General features: G+C 39.2%; 1 protein-coding gene across 25 annotated transcripts in view; it reads left to right on the forward strand.

The window, feature by feature from the left end:
- The window catches only part of EPB41L3 (erythrocyte membrane protein band 4.1 like 3), a 128,346-nt gene that overhangs the window by 91,227 nt on the left and 10,641 nt on the right, over positions 1–26,478 (forward strand). For 13 of the 25 annotated variants that reach the window (XM_026661244.2, XM_026661294.2, XM_026661262.2 and 10 more), the window contains 7 exons: positions 2,147–2,244; positions 3,874–4,049; positions 7,825–8,042; positions 16,758–16,811; positions 18,698–18,733; positions 18,900–18,965; positions 19,408–19,599. In XM_026661244.2, the coding sequence (XP_026517029.1) occupies positions 2,147–2,244; positions 3,874–4,049; positions 7,825–8,042; positions 16,758–16,811; positions 18,698–18,733; positions 18,900–18,965; positions 19,408–19,599 (840 nt within the window). The remainder of the gene's footprint in view (positions 1–2,146; positions 2,245–3,873; positions 4,050–7,824; positions 8,043–16,757; positions 16,812–18,697; positions 18,734–18,899; positions 18,966–19,407; positions 19,600–26,478) is intronic. The other 12 variants (XM_026661281.2, XM_026661353.2, XM_026661300.2 and 9 more) reach the window with 9 other exon arrangements.

Here is a 26,478-nt window from a genome sequence, read left to right on the forward strand (position 1 = left end):
TGCTGGAGGCTTTGTGACCCTGCCACACTCCACCCCAGAAAAGGCCAGTAGAGAGGTTCTCCAGACTGTCTAGAGCAGCTGTGTGGGAAGCAGCCAATCAGGGCCCAGCGGGTCAGTATGAGAAGAGATGCAGGGCAAGAGTGAGGTTCAGTTCCTTGCTAGAACTGGAGGAGTGTGCATGGTGTGTTCTGGCTGAGGGAGCTGCACGACCTTGGATTAGGTAGTGCTGCCAGAAGCCAGTGAGGGTGCAAAGGATCCCTGAGCTGGTTGCAGGGACTCCATCAGGACAAGTCCCTGAGGTAAGGTGAAGATGACATGGGGCCATGGGGAAGTGGCCCAGGGAATTCGAGCAGTAGCATGACTTAGGCTATGTCTACACTACCGCAGTAAGTCGACCTACGCTACGCAACTCCAGCTACATTATTCATGTAGCTGGAGTCGATGTACCTTGGTTGAGTTGCCTCAGGGTCTACACCACGGGGGGTCGACTGGAGAAACTCTCCCGTTGACTTACTTGACTCTTCTTGTTGGGGGCAGAGTACAGGGGTCGACTGGAGAGCGATCTGCTATCGATTTGGTGGGTCTTCACTAGACCTGCTAAATCAACCGCCGGTGGATCGATCTCAGAGTGTTGATCCCATCTGTAGTGTAGATGAAGCCTGAGATAAAGAGACACAGGGACAGCGGCTAACTACAGGGTTCCTGGGCTGGGACCTGGAGTAGTGGGTGGTCCCCAGTTCCCCCAAGCTCCCCATTAGTCATTGGGGGAAGTGGCCTAGACACGGAGGTACCCCAGAGGGGGAACTGAACTGTAGAAGCCCAACTGAAGAGCCGGGGCCAGAAAGGTCCTGAGAGGGCAAAGACATTGCCTCCAGGGAAGGAGCCCTGGGACACCGTTCTATTCCGGAGCAGGGACAAACTGAGGCATTACTGAGGGCACTGAGAGAGGACCCTGTTGGACTTGTACCCCGGAAGGGATTTGCTTTGCTTTTAACACACAGACAGACTGTGTGTGACTCGGCTGGAGGGCTGAGTCATCAAAGAGACACCACAGAGAGTACAGGCACACACACTTGGCCGGAGTGCGGGGGGACTCACGAGAGGTGAGTATGCCCCGTTATAGATGTATGAGCAGGAATGTTGTAAGCAAGACATAAGAAGTAATTCTTCTCTACTCTGTGCTGATTAGGCCTCAATTGGAGTATTGTGTCCAGTTCTGGGCACCACATTTTGGGAAAGAAGTGGACAAATTGAAGAAAGTCCAGAGAAGAGCAACAAAAATGATTAAAGGTCTAGAAAACATGACCTATGAGGGAAGATTGGGAAAAAATGGGTTTGTTTAGTCTGGAGAAGAGGAGACTGTGGGGGGGGCGGGGGCATGATAACATTTTCAAGTATATAAAAGGTTGTTACAAGGAGGAGGGTGGTAAATTGTTCTTGTTAACCTCTGAGGATAGGACAGGAAGTAATGGGCTTAAATTGCAGTAAGGATGGTTTAGGTTGTACTTTAGGAAAAACTTCCTAACTGTCAGGGTAGTTAAGCACTGGAATAAATTGCCTAGGGAGGCTGTGGAATCTCTGTCACTGGAGATTTTTAGGAGCGGGTTAGAAAATGGTCTAGATAATACTTAGTCCTGCCTTGAGTGCAGGGGACTGGACTAGATGACCTCTCAAGGTCCCTTCCAGTCCTATGATTCTATTATTAGAAAACATGCTTTATAGCGATAGACTCAAGTAGCTCAATCTGTTTAGCTTAACAAAGAGAAGGTTAAAGGGTGGTTTGATTACACTCTATAAATACTCACACAGGGAACAAATATTTGATAATGGGCTCTTCAAATTAGCAGAGAAAGGAATGGCTGGAAGTGAAGCTAGACAAATTCAGATTTGGAAATAACGTGAAAAATTTTAACAATGAGGGTAATTGACCAGTGGAACAACTTACCAGGGGTTGTGGTGGCAATTTTTTTAATCAAGGTTGGATGTTTTTGTAAAAGAGACACTCTATTTCCAAAAGGAATTAATTCAGGGAAGTGCTATGGCCTGTGTTATGTAGGAGGTCAGGCTAAATGACGATAGTGGTCCCTTCTGGCCTTTGAATCTATATAAATCTAGAACTACTCAGTTTTTCTTTCTTTCTACCTAGTTTGAACAGTTTGAAAGCACTATTGGGTTTAAGTTGCCAAATCATCGTGCTGCAAAGCGTTTATGGAAAGTATGTGTTGAACACCACACATTTTTCAGGTATGTGGGGTTTCCTTCCTAAAGGTTTAGAATAAAGCCTGCCCCAAAAAAAAAAAAAAAAAAAAAACAATTGTGCTAATACAGCCAAATGACGTGGGATCAAATTATTACTCTCTGATCGCTGAACTGGAACCATATTTGGAAAGATTACTATTCCCAAAGTATTTGTAATGCTTCACCAAAATTATTCCAACTGTGGCTGGTCCTTAATTGGACTTTAAAATATCACATGATTTTGATTGCCAGCTTGATATTTTTCATTTCATATGCACAATGATGTTATCAGTTAATGTTTGTCTAACACCTACAGTTAATGGGCTGATTGGAAATTTGTCCCATAATTTCTGTACCCATTCTCTTTCTCACACACACACACACACACACACACACACACACACACACAACTTGTGTGGCAACTGGAAAATTTTTGGTAGACTTGAATAAAAATTTTAAAAAATGAGATTTTGGTTGATTTAAATATGAAACTGCAGAATTCAATCATGATTCTTGGGATACATATGTAGATGTTTGAATCAACTTATTTTATCCATCCCATAATTTTCATTATTTAATGTGCCTTGGGCATCTGAGGGATTTAGCAGCTGTGAAGATACAGCCAGGCTTTTGTCACCCAAAAATGCCTGAGAGACAGGTTGGGAAAGTGGAAGAAAAACACTAGCTGGATGTTTTTACTAAGGTAATAAGCAATGGGATATTTAGTAATGTTTACCTATGAGAGTGGGATTTTCAAAGGCACCAAATGCATCCAGTTCCCATTGAAAATCATCTAATTCCACTAGGTGCTATAATACAGTAAGTTTGGGCTTTAACATAGGTTGTGAACTTCTAATTTAATTTAAAATTGGTTTATTATTTAAAAATAAACCCGTATTTAATTTAAATGTAAAAATTCCAATTTAAATTACAAAAAAAAATAAATTTTAAGTCATCGATTTTTTTTATCCATCCTGTTGATTACATTTGGTTCACATTTGGAAAGTTTTCTTTGCAATCACATGGAGTAAAAATACATTACTCCCCTCCCCCACAGGAAGGTTAGTTTTTGCAGTACGACTCCATGGTAAGAAGGGGAAAGAGCAAATCCCACTACCTGTGTAATTGTAGAGTACAGGGGGCCCCAACTTCAAAAATTCGAACACCTGTATGCATGTAGGGCCTTGTGTACATTGAGAATCTGGCCTGACTGCAAGGATCGATGGCCAGTCTCCAGTGTAGCTGTATCAACAAAAACCTCAAATGTAGGCAAGGGCCTTATCCTGGCTTCAAGCAGCATAACTGACAGTCCACAAGAACATTGAATCTTTGTTTCTCTTTTTGATGATTAGAAAAAAACAGTGCTGAGGTGTCTCTCTTTATTTTAATAAGAGATTCATTCATTAAATAACCTCATTTTCCCCATATAGACTTTTTGTGAAAAACTCAGCCTTTCTGTATACCATTACAAATTACTTAGCCAGTGTCGAGGGCATGCTCTATGTTTCCCGTTACACAGAGGTTGACAGAACACAGATTAAGATAGGTAAAGATACACAACATTTTACTTTTTTTTATCCACAAAATAAATTCTTTGTGTGTGGAATAATATTTTTACTGTTCTGTGTGTATTAGGCTATTGTTACCGGAGGCACCGCCAAAGAAATTCCTTACACTGGGTTCCAAATTCCGCTACAGTGGAAGAACACAAGCCCAAACCAGACGAGCCAGTGCACTAATAGACCGTCCTGCACCTTACTTTGAGCGTTCTTCCAGCAAACGTTATACTATGTCTCGCAGTTTAGATGGGGGTAAGATCCTCTTAATTGTCTTCCTTGGAGTTTTGTCACAAATTATAATCATAAAGGACAGTGCTAGAGAATAGCTATAAACCTCTTGTGATCTCGTATCCCTTCAGCTTCTGCTGAATGAGACCTGTAAGTATATTCACGATGATTCTTTATTATAAGTAGATAGCCTTTAAATAAATATTAGCCCTTCTCCTGCTTTTAGTAACTTTGTACAGTCTGTAGCATAATACTTATGCGGCAAGAGAACCAAACATTTTTCTGTACGGTTGTTCATCTAGGTGGATTTTAAAAGGTTTTGATTCTGGACAGATGTTATGTGATGCTAAATAATCACACCACTGAGCACCTTTCTCCAGTTAAGCAAGCAGGGTGAGATTTTCAAAGGATCCTAAGTCACTTAGGCTCCCAAATCACCAAGATTTTCAAAGGCTCCAAAGTCACCAAGTCCCACTGACTTTCAAAAGAAGTTGTTCTCCTCTGTCACTCAGGGCCTTTGAACGTACCATCCACTGTCAGTTATATGCACTCAAGTCTGGATTACGAAGCTAATGAGCTAGTTATTTTCTTGAACTAAAGGGCTGGTCAGCTCCCCCTTGCTTGCAAGCGCACTGACTGTGTCCTGGAACCAATGCCCATCTGTTGGCTACCGGTGTATAAGGAGCACAAAGTATGATGGGACAAGACATAGAAATAGCACCCTGTTGACTTCTGCTCCATGCTGCTGATTTCAGTTACAGTAGAATCTCAGAGTTCCGAACACCTCGGGAATTGAGGTTGTTCGTAACTCTGAAATGTTCGTAACTCTGAACAAAACGTTATGGTTGTTCTTTCAAACATTTACAACTGAACATTGACTTAATACAGCTTTTAAACTTTACTATTCAGAAGAAAAATGCTGCTTTCCCTCTTTTTTTAATAGTTTACATTTAACACAGTACTGTACTGTATTTGCTTTTTTTTCCCGTCTCTGCTGCTGCCTGATTGTGTACTTCCAGTTTCAAATGAGGGGTGTGGTTGACTGGTCAGTTTGTAACTCTCTGGTGTTCGTAACTCTGAAGTTCTACTGTATGAAGAATCTCAGCAGGCATTCCCAGCAGCAACCTGCATAGGCCAACTCCCCCTTTCAATGCCTCCTGGCTCCCAGCTACAAAGATGGGCCTTACCATTCACCTTGCTATCCAGCCAGGATGAGGCAGAGGCCCAGCTCCCATGTGCTTCCTATGGCGTACCTGATCTCCACTGTAGAGCAAGAATCCCTTGCACTGAGAGGTTCCTTTCTAGGCCTCAGGAGGAAAAGAGATGATCTCGAGAGAAAGCAAAGATCCTCTTTGCTCGATCAGCTTTTTAATCCAGCCAAAGAAGGAGAAAAACAAATTTCCTAGCCTTTGAAGACTGTGAAAGGTACCCAGCCTAGTATGCCCCTTCCCTTCAAGATATGTTGCAGATGCACTAGCCAGAAAAAGGGATGAGTGAGTGCCTAGTGGAGTGGGTGAAGTTAAGCTGGGAGGGAGGAAGAGTAAGAGAGAGAGAGCTGAGTGCGCATGCAGAGGTGGACTGTGAGAAGGACGCAGTAAGGCTGGGGCAAATACATAATTTTAAAAATAGTGAACAGAAATATGTAAAGTTGAATGGAAAACAGTTACAATAAAATACACCTGTTGTCAGATTTTACATAGATAAAAACTCTCGCTGCCTTTCCCATCTTGGAATGTTACTAGTCCATTCCTGCCAGTGATGACTTTTTTATCCTGGACTCATAAAGACCCTTCTGAAGAACACTTCACAGAGTATGGGATGCACTAAACTGCATGTACAATAGTTTAAAAAAATTGTTTGGAGGAAACATCATTCCTGGGCTGCATTCCTCAGCCCCATCACTGCAAAGTACTTCTGGGGGCTGTTCAGAAGTGTTTGTGGGGGCTGCTAGCATCTGCCAGTATGTGTGCAGCAAACCAGCATTCAAAGTTTTCTCCAGGATTTAGATGAATTATTGGTTTTGTATGAAGGTTGTAATTTAATTTTCTGCGTGGAAATGGCATAAGAATATGATAGAAGTTCACAGGTGAATCATTTCTCTTCAATGAGTAACAAATAGCATTTGTTTCTTATTTCCAGTCTAGCATAGCTGCTAAGCATGATATGAGACATAGCTTTTTACGTAAACTAATTCAGATTATGTAATATTAAGGATAATATGGCATAGGTTAATATTACTTCCTTCCTCCTCCTTTTTCCTTCTCTGTAGCTCATGGAAATCAAGGTTCTGCTTCTCCTTTAGGTTAAACCAGCATGCTGTTCAGAAATCTAAACTACTTGGTCAGTTTTTAGTACTGTGCTGTTTCACCCCACATTCATAATTGGTTTTTGATTTTTTTTGTGTGTGAAAAAAGTCTTTTAAGAAGCTTTATTTGAAATGACTGCATTTTTAAAAAAATGAATGCTGACAAAAGGATATCACAAATGCTACACAGATGATACATAATGAAGACTACTGAGGTTAGGGGGAAAATCTGTGATTTTAAACATATTAGTGACAATCCCTCCCTTCTCCCCATGAAACGGATGCCAACGGTGCTTATCATTCATTAATTTGAATCCTTCTAATTCTAATATGCTTCATGCTGGTTACCAAGCAACTAGTGACCTGACTGCTGTGCATGTATCTCCAAGCACAAATTACCCTTCTGTGTTATTTTATTTTATTTATAATATCCAAACAGTCCCCGTCCCCCCCAAAGGTCATCTAAGAGACAAGAAATCTGAAATGCTTTCTTATGAGTGTATTAGGATCTGCCAGGTTTAAAATACATTAATTTGCATAGATAGACCTAGTAGGGTGGGGAAGAGAGGTCTTTTGGCATTCATTCAGATTTCATTGCATGAAATTGCAGGATCAGGGCTAGTGTAAACTTTCACATGTGCTAGTAATCTTATGGGTCTGAGCAATCCCATTGGATTAGGAACTGATTACATTCATAAAGTTATTCCTGTGCAGGATCTAGGCATATAGTTGTATTTATTTGTTAATCTGCTACTTCTTTTGGAATCATTAATATGTATTTAGGTTTATAGATTATTGAACATTTAAGACCAAAAATACTGAGAAAAGCCATATCCTGTTTGGCTTACTCACATAGATAGTCCATGGGCCTAAACACAATATTTTTGCCATCCTGTTTTTGAGGTTGTGGGCATATTTGACTGTCAGATTTTAATTCTGAAGAATAATAATAAGAGAGAAAAGCTGTTTCTTGCTTCTCAGATGTTATGCATGTGTTACATTAAGAATGTCATTTTGTGTAATGCAGTGCAGCTATATACAATGCATTTGATTTGCATTAAGTTATATTGTGACTAGAGATTCAAAAAATTCCTTTGTTCCTCTACCCATGGCTGAAGTCATAGCTATTTTTTCTTACATTCCTGGCCTACTAATATGGCAATGCATTAATTTCATTCAGATATTGAATCATGGTAAGCGCTGTAACAGCTTACTAACAGTTCAAAATAATGCGTAATGCATGCATTATGAATGTAGTGTGTGTATACACATACATCTGAAAAATAATGTGTGTATGTATGTCTATACAACCCAGACCTTTAAAGTAAGTACACAACACTTTTATTTACGTATATATGCATGTTTTTGGATACCTGAAATATATTTTCATGTTTTCAGCAAAATAATGTTTTACTAACCCAGCTTCTAATTTTATTCAGATCTGCAGAACAAGCTATTTCAGACTTTATCTCTTTAAATTATATTTGCTTTTAGCATCAGTGAATGAAAACCATGAAATGTACATGAAGGATTCTATGTCTGCTGCAGAGGTTGGTACTGGCCAGTACGCCACAACAAAGGGCATCTCTCAAACCAACTTGATAACCACTGTGACTCCAGAGAAAAAAGCAGAGGAAGAAAGAGATGAGGAAGAGGGCAAAAAAAAAGGAGAGGAAATCACTCCAGTCTCTGCAATACGCCATGACACAAAGGTAATGTTTTCAGGTTTACTATTTAACTCACCCAGCTGTGAAGTACTTGAAGCACCACAGTAATTATTAGAGAGAGAAGCAAAATTCAGTAAGGATAAGAAGGAGAATGTGTATTAAACGCATAACAAGAAAACTTTGTATGGTGCTATGTACTCTCTGAGAGTGAGTAGGTGATGTGTTTAAAGTTAATTCATGCTTTCTGCTATTTGGTTTAGAAACAGTTTGATTTAGCAGTCAGTGTGATAGGGCTTTCAACAGGGAACATCTAAAAGAAGTGGCATTTACATACTACACTTTTGCTCTTTTTTGTTTTTGTTTTATTTATTTATTTTGTTATTGTTCACTTTTCAATAGGCAACAATATTTTTCAGGGTTTTTTTGCACAGTTCAGTGTTTGAAGAATCACTTGGTTTTTTTTCTGGTCACATTCCATACCTCAGCACATACTTAATGGGCATATAATCTCTACACCTAACTGTTTGGCGCTAGTGTACTGTAGCATGTTTTTTTCTGGCTTAGTAAGGTGTTGGCTTCCCTTTTATGTAGTTTTGCACTGAAAAGCCTATTTTTACTGGCATTTCTCTACTCCTTAGTCATGTGGTATAGATTTCTGTCATTCAGCACATCCCATTCTCCTCTCCCAATAACTCTGGAATTCAATTTGCTCTATTCTTGATAAAGAGTAAATCAAACAGAGCAAATGCTGAGCTTCAGAGATTAGCACTGAAGAAAAAGCAGGTAGAATCAGGAAATATGCAGCCAAACAATCTTCCTGTTCTACATCAGAAAAAAATAGCGTGTGAAATATTTGTATCTAGGATATAATGCAAAGGGACATTTCTTGAACTTTGATGCTCCACATTTTCAAAAAGGGTGAGGCCCAGCCTGCTTAGAAGCACAAAATTGCACCTCCACATTTTATACCCACAAATGAATTATGGATACAAATCTGAGAGCTTGCACTTCTCACTACCTGAGATATGCCTGCAATGAGGTAAGTAATTAGAGGTTCAAGTCCCTAAACAGACACCTGCAATTAAGTTGCAGGTTCAAAAATTCAGGGAAAAAATGTACACATGCAAATTGTACCCCAAAACAGAGACCACCCTTTAGAGCTCTCTTTAAAAAATAATACCTTTGTAATTTTTAACAAGGATTGTGAATGGAAAGGACTATATTGAAATTCAAATGTATGGGGGGGGAGAAAATATCCACTGGAAATAAATGCTGTCCCTATGGGATTGTTAATTTAGGTCAAGCAGGAGGGTGAGTTGCAGTTCAAAGGAGACATATAGCTGGAAATTGCTAATGAGACTTTCAGAAGAACGTTGTGAAGTTACTTACCCACCCCCAGAATACATAATTTATTTTTCAAAAATAAAAATTGTGTTTAAGTAATCAGTTAAGAGGGCTGCAATTTTAAAATACTATTAAAGACCCAGTTCGGTTTCTATTGAGGACCATGGCAGTTTTGCCATTGACCTAAATGGGAATATGGATCAGGCCTTAAGAAGCAACTGGACCAATTTTCAATTCGATTCTTATTCAAAGAAATCTAAACTTTTGTATATAGTTTTTCAGCTTTTCTGATAAGGGATTTTACAGTTTGAATTAAGCATTGCAGGTCTAACTAGTATACCAGGAGAAATTCTAAATGTTAATTCTCCAAGCATGTAAATAAATTCATTAAAATATTACTGGCAGAGGAAGAATTTACAAATTATGACTTTTGGCTTCATATTGTAAAGAAATGTTTGTGTGCATATATCACATATAATAAAGTAATTTCATCCAGATTTAATCTGTTTGGACACTTCAGAACAGGTATGGACTTGAACATAGCACTTGAACATAAAATTATTGGCAGATAGTTAAAAAAGGAATTCATTTTGAATAATGTTTAAAATTGATGTTATATTAAACATAAGTATCTAAAATTTATAAAATGTTTTTACTTGTTTTTTTAAAATTCTGGAATGCTATGAAATTGGATGCAGCATTACCTAAATTAACTGGAATCAGGAAGTGTGTAGTTATGTGATCTGTTTGGATACTAGGCTAAAGGAAAATAATGGGGAAAATCAGTAATTTTTTAATGTAAATGTTAATCTTAAGGGGACCAGCTCCTGCTACTAACATGCGTAGTAAGGTTTACACACAGTAACCAGTGATAGTAGGATATGGCATTAAGGCCCCTTATCTTGCAATTGGCTCAGTGCAGGCAGGTGCCTGTTCCCACCTGGAGCTGGTTTTGGGATCAGGGTGTAAGACTGTAAATGCATGTGAAATGTAGAAAACTGGTCTAGGAAGACAGTAATAATGGGCGCAGTTCAAGTTGTCGCAGTTTGGGTAATGGAGCTGGTTCTCTGTTTCATTTATTCACAGTGGGCCATATTGAATTTGACCAAGTGTGTCTAAAAATAAACAAATATTATGATAAATCTACTGGCCTTTTTCTTTTCTTTCTTTAAAGAATGCCAGTGAGAGGCTACGAGGGAATGTGATAGTTTCACAGCACACTAATAGCGTGTATTCCCTCGTGGCAACTCACACCATTGTCTTGTTTTATTTGTTTAAATTTTAAATATTGTGTTGAATGCCCTTCTAACATTCTTGCATCTCAATGAAAGAGTAGTAAATCCTGCCTGTTCTTCATAGGTAGAGCGAACTTTCTAGCAAGAGTACTGGCTGCATTTTTTTGCCTGTGCATGAAGGGTAAAAAAAAAAATTACTCTTCTAGCACAAAACCAGAGGGATTTGGCTTTGTATGTAATTCAGCCCTTACCCACAAGGCTCATGTAGTTAGAACCCTAGCCCATAAACTGCAATGGTATTCCCTTGCACAGCCAGTGACGGGCTGTTGGGGACATTGCATCTGCATAGCCCAGGATCCTATGTCCCCTCCTCCAGTCTGCTCCCAAACCTCCTGTACTTAGTGGTCTGTTTGGGGCCAGTGCAATTGCTCTTTCCTAGGGATACGGAAGTCACACTGTGTACTCATGTAGCCCTTGGTGAGGAGGGCCATTCCTGGGCCTTCTGAAAAGTTATTTACAACTATTTTTGTAGGCAAGGCTTCTTTCCATGTGGCCAAATTGATTATGGGTTTGATGGCCCCAGTCACAAAACAGAAGTGGGACCAGATATTTAAATATACTGAGCAGATCTTCACCTGTTGTAAAGCTAGCTGAGGATCTGTCCCACTGTGTTCATCTACTGAGTATGATTTTTCTGCTGAGTTACCCATCCATGAAACTGGCATCGGCTGAGGTAGTAATTTTTCCCAAAACCAGAGTAAGTTTTCATTTTTGATCATCTTTAATTTTGGGACATTTTATGCTGTTAGATATTTTTCTGTGGAGGAGACTTGGGAAAAGACTATTGAAAGCCTTGATTTTTCAGTCATTTTGGGGGAGATTTTCAAAATCTCAGATGACAGACATCTTAAATGCCTTTTGTGCTTCTGAAAATCTTCCACTTTGTGCCTAGTCCTTGCCCAGGCTAATTTACCACTGACTTGACTGAGTAAGGACTACAGGACATGTCATAAGCAGAATAGTTATTAGAAGTTCTTTTCCTTGTTTCAATGCCTTTTTTTGTTTTGGGATTTTTGTCTTTATTTTTGGGGTGCGGGGGTTGTTTGTTTTTGTTATCCACGTACTTCATGTTTGAAAGCACTTATGATAGATAGGAATCCACAGCATCTGGAAGTGCACATAGACAAGGTTCCTTTAAAGGACTTTTATTTAGATCATGTACTACAGTATGACTGGACAGACAAATGTTGAATGAAGAAGTTGCTTTTGTAAGCTGCAACCCTCCATCACTAATAATTGGCATGCAGTGTGAGAATTTGTCTCATTTAACTCAGTGAAAAGCTTTGGTGTTAAAATTCTGTTTTGTATATATAAACACAGAAGAAAATTAACTAATTACAGTTTTCTTTTTGTCCTTTTGCTTCTGCGCCTTGTTTGCTGCTCTCTCTCTTTCATCAGTCATCTTTGCTTGGCACTGATTCATTTCATTCCTCATCAACCTCACAGTCTGGTCCCCCTGTATCTTCAACAAAGCTTCGTAGGAGATGTAAGGAGAATGCTCAAAACCCATTAAGTTATGAGTCATCTAAAGACATTATGCAAATGCACGGTGAGTCTGACTTGGACTCTGATAGAAAAGGAAGAGTTTGCTCTGCTGAACAAGACATGGCTTTTAGTTATAAGCAAAAAGCTGGTAACGGCGGAACACTGTTTTCCTTCTCCTTGCAACTTCCAGAGTCATTTCCTGCTCTCCTGGATGATGACGGCTACCTTTCCTTCCCTAACCTCTCTGAAACCAACTTCCTGCCTGAAAGTGTGCAGCATTACCTTCCCATCCGATCACCATCCCTCGTGCCTTGTTTCCTTTTCATCTTTTTCTTTCTGCTGTCTGCCTCATTCTCAGTGCCATATGCTCTCACTCTCTCCTTTCCTCTGGCTATGTGCCTCTGCTACCTGGAGCCCAAGGCGGCCTCCTTGAGTGCCTCACTTGACAATGACCTGAGTGACAGTTCAGAGGAAGAGGTGTGTACCTCGGCATAGAACACACTTCTTTTTGTGTTCAGTGCTTCAGTCCTAAACAGTGGTAGAATGCTGCAATAGTGGTCCTACTTTCAGAACCTCATTTCTGTCTGTGCTGATATGTAAGAGTTTTTTGTGTTGGGAGTGCAGCTTGGGTCCCAGGGTTAGGCACAACACTGTGAATGAGATAGCAGCTTGGTTCAAACTTTATCAGTTGTTGTGCAGTGAATTACACTTACGATTTGCCACAAATCAACTCTAAAGAACAATATCTGAACTCTCTCTCTTCCAATCAGGTTTTTTCTTCCAGTTAATACTAGTTTTTACTAAAGACAGTAGAAGAGTTGTTTAAATAACGAGTAGTTAAGTACAATTGCATGGATAGTTACATATCAAACAACTAATAATGGGCACTATCCCAAATTTTGGGGGTGGTCAGAATCCAAACCAGAGTCAGAATTTTGAAAATGGCCTTTAATTTTGTAACAGGACAAGCAAAATCCCCAGTTCCTAATATCCCAAACTTTGAATGTCAAAATCTGGATCTCGTCTTTGTGGCTTGATCCTGTCTCTACTGTAGATTCAGCTAGTATCCCATTCAGTGCAGCATTCCACTGAAAATTTGCATTGGTACGTTTTTCAATTGCAACTGCAGCATTTCCTAGTTACCACTTGCTGCTTTAAATTAGCACTACCAAAATTAATACTTTTTGTCAGTAAACTGGATGGCTTGTAACAAAATACAGCTAAAGCAATTTGCCTGGCAACAAAATCTGTAGTGCTGGTGAGAAATTTGGATGTAATTACATATAAGAAGAAGAAAGGGAATCTACTTGACTGTATAACAGATACTGAGTAATTGGTATCTATTTTACTCCTGACCCTTTCTATGCTGACAGAGTAAAAGCATGGGGTCAGATTTTTAGAATCTTTAGATGCACAACTACTTGCCTGTTTTGTGCATACAATTGTACCGTCCTTGCAGACACAAATCAGGTAATTGCATATATAAATTACCATTAGCCATTTGTACATGCAGTTCTTAGTCTGACTTGCTTTGTATGCACATTCTGTTCATCTAAAGATTTTTAAAATCTGCCTCATGAGTTTCAGCAACATTTGGCCATAGGATTGTGATTCCCTTTTATGGAATGCCAGAGTTACATCTGTTTGCACCATAACATTTTCTTCAGATGTTTTTGGTTCCAGTCTTTAAGAAAAAAACCTGCAATTTAGGATGAAAGGCGTCCAAGATCCATTTTACTGTCTCATTTCATGTCTTCACTTTGCGATAGCATTAAATTTCAACTTACAATAGCTCTGCACTCAGATGATTATAATAGTAAAAACATCATAATATATTGTCTGTTATAGAAGCAGAGTGTATAGCCAAAAATAATAATAAGGCAGTGTTTATATAATCTATTTGTGTATTCTTCTTTCAGTCTTTTGGTATTAGACTTAGTGGTCAAAGTGAATATCATGATAACAATGTGTAAAATAAACTTTGCAATTTAGCCCTTTTGTGATAATGGTTACCCCAGAATCCGTACTTGTATGGCAAATTACACAGACTTGTGCCTAATCCAGGGTGTATTTCTTGTTCAAAATATTGCATGAAAGTTAATATGTTTTGAAGTTGGGCATGTCTGCATTACATTGGCAAAACAAATCACAGCAGTTATTGTCACAAACTAGAGGACAAGCAACTGAAGCTTATCAGAATATAGCTATCTTTTTTCTTTCGTATCCCCTAGCCTGCTAATAGTGCCAGCAGCTGCATATCATTCAGAGCACTACAGTTGGTCTATAATTTTAACCAGCCATTCTTTTAACTCTCTGTTCCTAGTGAAATCTGCCTTGCTGAGCCTCTTAAACCTCCATTTCACTGCTTTTTAATGACTTCAAATCTTTATTTGACAAGTTGTTCAATAACATCAACTTTTAGCCTCTTGGTGTAGATTTGTTTATTAGTAAATTTGTCCATCGTGATTATAGACTGATTTCTATATTTCATTTAGAATTTCAGTTTCATTAAGGAAGAAATAGAAAAAAACTCTGTATAAACATGTACTTTAAGTTAACAGTAGTGTACCCAATGATGTGCATGACATATTTAAGAGCTACAATAAGTATCCTGCCCCTGCGGACTGTATTCTGATCAAACCTCTTCTTTGACCACATTCTATCCTGAGACGTGCATCGGTGGCAGGCTGTGTCCCCAAGGGCAGAATTTGTCCCTTTATATTTCATTAGCTGTACGATTCACACCTTAGTGATTAAAATTCTTGATAGCCGTTTCTTTCCAAATCGTAACTGTTGTAATAACAATCTGTGCCAAAATTTAGCATTACAATGTCTTCGCCCCAGAATATTTATTATTTTTAAAAAAATAGCTGGACTCATCTATTCAGATGTTTTTAAGTTACAAGTGTAAATTGGATTTTAGTTGTACTGTTTTAACTCAAAAACAGTTTTGCTTATAAAATTGTAATGTCTGATCTTTTAGTTAGTATAAAAAATGAATGACTGCTTTACTAGCAAGGCAGCTACTTTTACAGAATCTTTTTATAACACTTTATGTTTATAATCAATGTATTTTGATTTATGATTTATTCTGGCACTAAACTTTCATACAAAAAAAGTAGCCTGTCCAGTCAAACCCACTTACTAGAAAATTGTATATACTATTTTGTATGTACCCCAGTAGACCAAAATGACTTAATCAGTTCTGGCGAGCATATGAATAATGCACATTCTGTACCCTCTATTCAAAATAAGTAGTGATAGCCAAAGGCAGTGAAGGAAGTATCAAAAGTGTCTTTAAGCTAACATTAAAATTGTCACAAACTGACAGAAGATAGGAAGTTCAAAGTTGAGTCTGACCCTCCATCCGTACCTTCAACCGTGTTGCCTTTTTTCTCTCTCTTCATGTTGCTGAGACTTAAGGATGAAGAGTATTGTCTTAACTATAAATTACCTGACTTTTATTACTTTATATATAGTCTTATGACCATTTATGATCCTTGGTCAGTTGAAGAACTCTCATTGATTTTAGTGAAAGTTGTGCATGCAGATCAAGGGCAGGTGACTTAATGATATTTAATTTTTGCTTTTAAAGTCGTTATTTTGATGATCTGCAACCCTATTAACCATGTTAACAACCACTTCATGAGGAGTTACCTAAATTTGACTCTATATGTGTTAAATTATTGACACTCATATTGTCTATTCCAAGATGTACTTGACCGTGTCGATGTTCTACTTGTGCAGCCTAAAAAGTAGGGGTACATTAGGCTGCATAATGCTGTGCTTTGTTTCATATTTACCACTTGTACTTGGTTTGGTTTGGGGTTTTTTTGTTTTTGTTTTGTTTGTTTTTTTGGGGGTCAGTATTTTTAATTGGAATGAAAAGTGTTTAAAATTGTATTCTTTTTTGAAATGGTAATTTTGTTCCTTTTTAATATTCGAAACAATATCGGCAGCTCTATCTTAGCACTAACAAATGTGGGGTGAGCCATACAAATGACATAGGTGGACTGTAGATGACTGTGTATATACTTATTTGAACTCCTTGGTAATGCAGACAGCCTCGTAATGTTTAAATGTGGGGACAATAATAAAATCTGTACAGATGAGGGGCTGAAAGTCAGGTGACTGTTAAAGTAGCTTTTTTTTCTTTTTTTAATTATCATCTTTTCCCCCTCTAACTACAAAATCAAACACCACCGTAACTATGTATACTAGCATAAAAAATTGATTAACAGGATTGTATTTATTTTTATGTTGTGGGGGAAAAGTTTGTTAATTATATATATTTTTACAAGGTTTTAGTTCTTTAAAAAAGCCACCTGGCTTTCTTAAGAGGAAAAACCTGTGATTCAAATAACATTTTTTCAGGTAATGTTTTGTTTGGCTAATAAAGCTGTTATGATAAAGCCATGTACTGTGTACGTTATGCCTTGAGTCTTCCTCTGAGTCTGTTCTGTTTATTAAATATAGCATTTTTTGTTGCTTCTTTAAATTATATATGGTTTAAAAAGCCACACCACAGGGATGTAGACTTAGCAATTCAAGCTGTGACCTGCATTTACTGACAAGATGGGTTTATTCTTTATTCCTGCTTACCTCTTGGAACCTGGTTACTTGTGTAACAAAATAGACTGACAGTGAACAGACGGATACCGCAGCTGATGGTGAAACTACTGCCACAGAGGTTTGTACAGTCACCAGCATATAGTTATCAAAGAATGTAGCATGTAGCTTCACCTCTCTCAGATCCTGTATATTAGCACTATTCTGTGCCTCTGTTGCTGCAGTTTAGATACCTTTCTATATATGTGTGTGTGTGTTGAAGAGTTTGATTCCTTAAGTTTCAAACTTCCATTCTAAATTCATTTTATTTTGGGTTTCTGTTTGGAAATTTGGGTAAACTACTTTGTGTATTGTGTAGGTAACAGATGGTAGTAAAGTAACTTGAACAAATGCTGTTTCCCTGGGCTGTAATGCTGACTGAGGTTGTGTTATCTTGTTTTTAAGATGAACATGTTAAGGAGAATTAAATGTATAAAAAGGGAGAACAGACAGATATTCAAAAGTTTCTCCTGGGAGAATTTTTCTCATTCTGGAATGTACTCAAGTTTCCTCAATCATATGTGAGACTGTGCCTTGAATTCTGTTTAACATGTAACATTTATAATACATGTATTGTTACATGTATTATTTTCAGAGGATGAAAATAAATAGCTTAGCCCTCTTCCTCAAATAAACAAACAAAAACCTAAAAACATATACAATATTGTAAGTATACTGAATACACAAAATTCAGCCCTATTACAACTCCAGTGAAGAGGGTGTAACTTCTCGTTAATGGAGTTGCAGCTGCATACACCAGGGCTGAATTTGATACAATATGAGGTAAAGCCGCACAGTGTTATCACATATATTATTAAAGGGTTTCAAAATGATCCAATCACTATTTCAAATTATTATAATTTAAATCACCATCAGGGAAATATTCTGTATGCAGCATATCAGTGGCAATCAGATCTTGCCTGTAAATACAGTAGACTTGAATTGAGTGATAAAGTGAATGTCAAATACAGAATTTGCAGTTATTTGAATAATTAAGAGTAAATTTTAAAATATCAACAAGAAAATAGTGGCCCAAAAATCAGCAGAACCCATTATGAAACTGACATTATGAATGTTGATACCAGTAGAAAAAATAGAATTCTGTATTGTGTTTCCTGTCTAAAAAATTATTTTTAACTATACAGAAAGGATATATTGAAAACATTTAAGCTAAATTTTCACAGGTAGAGATTTTGGAACCCTGAACTTTTGAGTTCCTAACATGGTGTCTTATTAGGGACCTGCTTTTTCAGAAAGCGTTGAGCACCTGACAGCTAATAAGGGCCTGATTTTCAAATGTCTCAAGTTGGGCACTCACAAACTGAAGCAACCAGCAAATCATCAGTCACTTTAGAAAATTTAGGATCCCGATGAGTATGCCATTCCAGAGTGCAGTTCCTATAAGTGGATCCAATGTAGCTAAAATGTGTGTATAAAAACACTCAGAGGGAGAGAGAGAATGAATAAAATTAGTGAAATAGCATTTTATGGAATTAGATGATGCTCCAGCTTTGTATGCAGCATTGTGCACTGTTACCCTGCTTCGAAGTTTGTAGGAGACTGCTAGTGGACCATTATTTATAACTTTTAAACTCGTGGGTGTCATGTAGATCTGAAGCTCTTACTATTAGCATTAAAGTATAATACAACATTACATCTCAGTAGGAAGTCTGAATGCTGGCTCATAAATGGATAGAGGATCTGTGAATATTTGAGCACAAAGACATACAGAAAAAATGAAGTTTTAATATCCTTTTTTCACATTTAGCAAGTTTAAAAGAAGGCTCTTGTATTAGATATGAGAACTATGCAAGGTTGGGTTGATAAATGTGTCCACCCATTTCTCCAACGCTCTCAGTGGAGAGAAAATGTGATCTTAGCATTATAAATTATACGGATCAGCTTTTGTCACCTTACATTGATTTGTGTTGGTAAGGTTTTGTTTTCAAATCTTTCCTATGCTGGCAGTCGGATCAAGAGGAAGATGGAGATCTCAAGGCACAGGTACAGAATGGAAGGCCATGCGCGTTACTGAATTGTGCGTGTCCGCAGTGTTCATATCTCTCAGCATGCCATTTGCCAAGTCTTTGTGAAGCAATGCATAGAACAGCATTTTGTATCCTTTGAATATTGTGTCCCTTACCTTTCCCTTTCTTTTCACTTCTTTCAGAATAGTCTGATTAAGCGAATAAAGGGTGAAAATGTGTATGTCAAACATAGTAATCTTATGTTAGAGGTTGGTATTGGTATATACCAGTGCATGTACTGTACATGTGTGTTGGTTTTAGTGGTAAACCTGTGGATCTGCACTATGATGCATGAACCGTGTACTCCCACCTGCTAATAAATTAAATGGCTATTTTTTTCTCAGATTACGATGGCTTTCTCTATCTTGTTCCATAAATGTGTGTGTATATATGTTCAAAGTTTCTTTATCAGGTATAGCTTATAGTGTATACGGGTAAACTTAGGAGTATTTTATTGCTCACATGAACTAGATTTTCTGTGCAGTTATCCTTCAAAATATCACATTTTCACAAGTGTTGTGTTAGTGCCGTGATCCCTGATCCCCTAAAATACTTACTACCTTCTTCACTAACCAATTTGCACATTTTGATTTTTACATTTTGGCAGCTTAGGTGAATGTTACAAAATGCCCTTGTTTTTATATTATCCAGGAGCTAGATAAAAATCAAGACGACCTGATGAAACACCAGACCAATATAAGTGAACTGAAACGAACCTTCTTGGAAACCTCCACAGACACTACAGTGTCTAATGAATGGGAGAAGAGGCTTTCGACATCTCCAGTTCGGCTTGCTACAAGACAGGAGGAAGCTCCTATGATTGAACCACTTGTGCCTGAAGAGGTCAGTGCCCACCTTTTCATCAGACTCAGAATCATAGAAATGTAGGGCTGGCAGGGACCGTGAGAAGTCATCAAGTCCATCCCTCTGTGCTGGGGCACAACCAAGTGAACCCAGACCATCGTTGATAGATGTTTGTCCAACCTGTTCTTTAAAACCTCCAATGATGGGGAATCCACAACCTCCCTTGGAAGCCAGAACTTAACTGCCCTTAGAGTTAGAAATTACCTAATCTTCCCTTACTGCAAATAAAGTCCATTACTTTTTGTCCTGCCTTCAGGGGACATGGAGAAGAACTGATCACAGTCCTTTTTATAACAACCCTTTAACGTATTTGAAGATTATTATCAGGTTCCACTCTCCCTCAGTTTTCTTTTCTCAAGACTAAACATTCCCAGTTCTTTAACCTTTCCTCGTAGGTCAGATTTTCTAAACCCTTTATCATTTTTGTTGCTCTCTTCTGGACTCTCTCCAATTTGTCCACATCTTTTTTAAAGTGTGGCGTCCTGAATTGGGCACAGTACTCCAGCTGAGGCCTCACCAGTACCAAGTAGAGCAGGAAATTACCTTCTTTGTCTTTCATACACACTCCTGTTATTATATCTGTCAACTGCTCTTGGTGCAGTCTCTCTAGGGATCCCAGCTTTTTCCTAACGGTCCCGTTAAATTCATCTGCAATTAGACCAGTCCATAATTTCTTAACTTAAATTGCGTCTACCAGCCTTTAAACTCCAGGGCTTACCGTCTCCTTTTGTCAGTTTCTCAGAGGTCGCCTGTTGCCCCTCTTCTATCCCAGACCTTTCTGCCCCCTTTCTCTCTCTGTTCTCCATCCTTTATAGCTGGGCTTGTTTTCTTTATTGGTCCGATCTGTGGGTGCATGTTTCCACGACTGGCGGTTCTAGCAGCTGTGCTGGGGTGTGGTCAGCCTGATTGCCTGTAAGCAGGAAAGACTCTCCTCTCCCTTCTGCATATGCTCAGTATAGGGTTTGCAAACCCCATTACATAACCCCAGAATGATTATTAGGCTTTTTTGCAACTGCATCACATTGGTGACTCATTCAATTTGTGATGCACTGTAACCCCGAGATCCTTTTCAGCAGGACTACTCCCTCACCAGTTATTCCCCATTTTGTAGTTGTGCACGTGATTTTTCCTTCTGATATGAAGTACTTTACACTTACGTTTATTGAATTTCATCTTGTTGAATTCAGACCAATTCTCCAATTTGTCAGGGTTGTTATGAATTCTAATCCTGTCCTTCAAAGTGCTTGCAACTCCTCCCAGCTTGATGTCATCTGCACATTTTATAAGCACAATCTTCATTCCATTATCCGAGTCATTAATGAAAATATTGACTAGTTTTGGACTTTGGACTGACCCATGCCATGCACCACTGGATACGCATTCCCAGTTTGACAGTGAACCATTGATAACTACTCTCTGGGTACAGTTTTTCAACCAGTTGTGCACCCACCTTATAGTAATTTCATCTAGACCACATTTCCCTAGTTTGCTTATGAGAATGTAATTTCGGACTGTGTCACAAAAGCCTTACTAAAATCAAGATATAGCATACGTACTACTTCCCCCCCGCCCCCATCCAATAGGCCAGTAACCCTTTCAAAGAAGGAAATGAGGTTGGTTTGGCATAATTTGTTCTTGACAAATCCATGCTGTCTATTCTTTATCACCTATTACCCTCTATGTATTTTATTTGCGGTTGCTCCCATTAGGTGCTAGGTGCTTACCAAGCACTTGAAGGCATTCTCTGTTCTGAGGAACTAGCAATCTAAAGGCAGAGGTCAGGGAAAGGGGAAGAACAGTAGGCAACTTGTATGCAATTTACAGATGACTCAATAAGATTCACTGTAAGCAGCATGGCAGAGGTAGGTCTTTAAGAGGGACTTAAATGTGGATAGGGTTAGGGGGTCTGATGAGCTGGGGGTGGGGGGTGAACCAGCCCAGAGGGCTTCATGAAAGAAGGCATGGAGGCAATTGTATGAAAATCTGGCAAATGTATGGACAAAGGTCAGGAGCATTAGCAGAGCAGAGGAGGAGGAGGGGGTGGCAAGAGGGAGTAGGTAGGGAGGAGCAGAGTTATTTAGAACTTTGAAGATGGCGATGTGTTAGTTATGCCCAATTTGCCAGTTTCATAATCCAGACTAACATTTTGTAGGCACTAACTGTAAACTACGTGATAAATTTTCATTTGCGACCAGCTTGAAAGGCTAGATTGCCAAAAGTAAAAAGCTGGTGCACTAAGTGGTCAGGAAATGCTCGTAGAAGAACTTTCCAACAAAAATGTGTCTTTTTAAGTTAAGCATAAATTGTGTGGTTTACGATATTGACAGAAGTGCTATTGTAACATCAAAACAACCTAAGATACTAGGCTGCCTTACCATTCCTAAGAGTTCAAAGAGAATGGGGAATATGGAGCCTTCCATTAGTTTGAATCTAGTCCAAGTCAGTAGGGACTCAGAGTTGTTACCAGGGTTTCATGAGAAAACTCATACTCTTAATCCAATTCCAGAAGTATCATCACTAATGTCACTAACTGTTAATATTAAAGTCCAGTGACTGAATGATCATGGAAACTGAATACCTGTTGGGTTGTACTTACAGAAGGACGTGTGACAAAGTTCCTCCTCTGCCTTGGTGGGTGTCATGAATATAAAGGGAAGGGTGACCACCTTTCTGTATACAGTGCCATGAGGTCCCTCTGGCCAGAGGCACAAAATCCTCTTACCTGTAAAGGGTTAAGAAGCTCAAGTAACGTGGCTGGCACCTGACCAAAAGGACCAATAAGGTGACAAGATACTTTCAGATCTGGGGAGGGGGAGGAAAGGCTTTTGTTTGTCTGTTCTGTTTCACCCCGTTATATATCTTTTGCATAAGGCGGGAATCTTGTCCCCTTATTGGTCCTTTTGGTCAGGTGCCAGCCAGGTTACTTGAGCTTCTTAACCCTTTACAGGTAAGAGGATTTTGTGCCTCTGGGCAGGAGGGACCCCATAGCACTGTATACAGAAAGGTGGTCACCCTTCCCTTTATATTCATGACAGTGGGTCCTGCGCTTTTTGGTAGAATTGCTCACCTCAGAGGTTCACGGCAGCCCTCAGTTTGGCCGCTTCTGATAGAGGCTCAAACGTGCCATTTGCTCAGCTAACCTCATCACTGGCCAGCATGGGGGAAATGGAGAACAATCCCCACAGTCTCTGTGTCCCATCTAGTGGGTCAGGGACAGACCAGATCCCTTTCCAAATTACACCTTCCCTTCTGATGTTTCTCACAGACCAGGTCAACTCCTCCTGTGTCCAATCAGGAGTTGGGGGGTTGGAGGGAACCCAGGCCCTCCCTCTACACCGGGTTCCAGCCCAGGACCCTGTGGATAGCAGCTGTCTACAATGTCCCCTGTATCAGCTGCGTGACAGCTACAACTCCCTGGGCTACTTCCCCATGGCCTCCCCCCAGCACCTTTTTTATCCTCACTGCATGATCTTCCTCCTGAAGCCTGATCGCGCTTGTACTCTTCAGTCCTCCAGCAGCACACCTCCTTGCGCACCCCCTCACTAACTGATGGGAGGTGCTTTTTAAACCAGGTGTCCTGATTAGCCTGCCTGCCATAATTGATTCTAGTAAGTTCTTAATTGGCTCCTGGTGTCTTAATTAGCTTGCCTATCTTAATTGGTTCTGGCAGGTTCCTGATTGCTCTAGGGCAGCCCCTACTCTGGTCACTCAGGGAACAGAAAACTATTCATCCAGTGGCAAGTATATTTGCCTTCTGCCAGACTCCTATACCCCACTGGTCTGGGTCTGTCACAGACGGAAATGGGAAAATGTGGAGAAGCTTGCACTTGTATGTTTGGAAACACTCCTCAGCTTCCTGTTCTTTGAATACCTGAAGAGAGAAACAGACTCTCACTCAGAAAAGCCCTGGATCCCAAATATTACAAGGAACTGCTTATACAGACCAAGGCAGTGCATTCAGGGATTGTGTACAATCTCAGACTTGTAAGGAAGCCTAAACCAGGAATCAGAAAGGGATGATCCTAAGGATCTTTCACCTTGCATCCAATATTTGCAGTGCTTAGACACTATGGTGATTGGTACCCTACAGATGCCTAAGGAAGAGTCTCCTAAAAATGCAGCTACATAGTAGGAATCCAGTTCCAGTATAGTAAAAAGGTATCATTCCTAAATACTGGGTACATCTATACTTACTTCCTGGTCCGGATGTAAGCGATCGATCTTCTGGGATCGATTTATCGCGTCTTGTCTAGACGCGATAAATCGATCCCAGATCAATCCCAGAAGTGCTCGCCGTCGACACCGGTACTCCAGCTCGGCGAGAGGAGTACACGGCATCGACGGGGGAGCCTGCCTGCTGCGTCTGGACCCGCGGTAAGTTCGAACTAAGGTACTTCGAATTCAGCTACATTATTAACGTAGCTGAATTTGCGTACCTTAGTCCGAAGTGGGGGATTAGTGTGGACCAGGCTACTGTATTTAAGCTCTGATTCAGGAAGTATAGAGCACAATGCGTAGCTTTAAGCATGCGAATAACCCTGTTGATTTATGTGGGGCTACTCAAATGTTTAAAACTATGCATGTGCTTAAGTACCGTGCTGAACTGGGTGTGGCCTTACAAAGTAAATTCTGTACAGTTCTGCAGTAAGTAGTAACACCTTTTTCTAACAATGTGGTACAGTAACTTCTCTGCCTTTACATTTCCTAAATTAACTCTTTTTTCCCCAAAGAGAGATCACACCGTCTAACATCAGATAAAGTTTAATCCATATAAAGGTAACCAAGCAACATTAAATGTATTAAATCTCTGAGTGCCTCTTCTATAAAACATAATTTCTTCATTGATGGTTTACATGAATATGAGAGCACAGATTGTGTCCCCTTGTATTGAGAAAATCCTCAGAGTTTATACTTGGAATAGCAGCTAATGACACCTTCATGAATGGGGCGGTATCTTTATAGTCACTGTAATCTGTTACGTCAATACATCAGTGGTAGCTACAATTAGCTGGAATGCTCTTGCTATCCTCCCCAAGGGATGAATTCCTATGAGCAGATGACAAAGCATTCATGACGGCTTTAGAAATCGCACTATGCCAGAGTCTCAGTTTGGCAGCCTTCTGGGATACAGTGCAAGACTCATCCGTTTACCTTGGCTTTTTAAAATCAGTGGCTGGGAAGATATTTATTATCAGTGGAAGAGGTGGTTATTGAAATGGCTTTTTTTCTTACTACTATTTGATAGAAATCATTTTGGTTGTCATTTTGATAAATGTGCCCAAATACGACAGAGAGAGGCTTGATAAAAATGTATAAGCAACTAAAAATCCCTGTCTACTTTGTTTTGAACGCACCATAAAGTTATTTATCTGAGACTCTAGGCACCTTAACAAAATAAAAGCCCAAGCCCATACGTAAGACAAAAAACCAGCAGTAGCAAACAAACTCCCCACAAAAATAGCCATCCCCCCCCAACCACCTAAGCTCTCTCAAAACCCTACATGCCACCCAATTTCACCAATGTTATGCACCTCAGTTCTCTCCAAAATCCACCCAAGTAGATGAGGTTCAGCAAAATGCTCTAAAGATTCACAGATGTGAGGGCTCTTCTGGACCAATGGTGAGAGGGGGAATTCCAAAGGCGACGGGCCCTCACTAACCATGACATCTCAGCATCCTATCTCTCTTATAAACCAAAAGGATTTCTGCTCAAGTATTGCCCAGAGAGGTGGGTGTCTGTCAGGCAGGTTCCAAGCAATTTATAGGTCAAAATCAATACCTCAAATTCCACTTGGAAACCCACAGCCAGTGCAAAAATGGGAGAAGATACAAGTGCACCCAGATTGACAAAGGTCAAGGAGTATTCAGATGCTGTGAGAATTGTCTTATGACAACAGTCTTCCCTCAGATAGTTTTTATTATTATTTCTCAGTCAGATAGGGTCAGATTACAATACTCTTTCTCAGATAGAGTAGAATATTTCTCTACTGTTAGCCCCACTGACTTTAACAGAGTTTTTCAACAGGAGTCAGGGTATCACAGTCTGACCCATAATAAGTTTCATTCAGCTCAGCACACCATTTCCCAGGTGTTACCCTTGTCTTCCCCAAATTATTATTAACTTAAAATTGTTCTAGGCCCTCTACTGACCCATTTGGTAACATCTGACACAGGAAACTGGGAGGTATTAGTTTTTAGTATCACCTACTGATTTTTGTGATCTGTATTGTAAATTAAGTCATAATGGCCCCGTTTACTTAGACTAAGTACCACTGATCTCTCTAGTGCATTGAGTGATACAAAATAACATAATTCTGTGTCCTGGAAATGTATGGTGTTTAAATAAATTGCATGGTTCCTCTGGAACACGATATATTAATATGAGTTTTGATAACCTCCAATTTCACTTGCTTTTTAAAAATAACATCATCAATTCAAAGAGATACACAGTCTACTTAAATCTCACTTAAGAATTGTTTAGTATAGTTAAAAGTAACACCTAAGATTACTATAAGGAAATGTATAGTCCATTAGTCAGTTTCACACAACAATAGGCGAAAGACTAACATTTTTAAAAATAGGAAAATGTGATTTAAAAAACACACACACAGCTTTTGTCAGTGAGGTTCAAGCAGTAGTAGCTGTTTGTTTCCTGAAGCTCAGTGACTTACCTTTCCATGCATGGTTTGTAAATGTTCCTTATTTTGTCTGTTTTTTCATTGTTAAAATTTGTATTCTTCTCAAGTGACTAAAACATGTAGAATACATGTCACATTAAATGTTGAAAGATTATCCTTTTATCACTTCAGCAATAATACTTGCAAAAAAGATAATAAAGAATAATACACTGGATGTTAT

This window comes from Terrapene carolina, unplaced genomic scaffold, assembly GCF_002925995.2.
Source record: "Terrapene carolina triunguis isolate 2854851 unplaced genomic scaffold, T_m_triunguis-2.0 Scaffold58, whole genome shotgun sequence".
In the NCBI taxonomy this organism is placed as follows: Eukaryota; Metazoa; Chordata; order Testudines; family Emydidae; genus Terrapene; species Terrapene triunguis.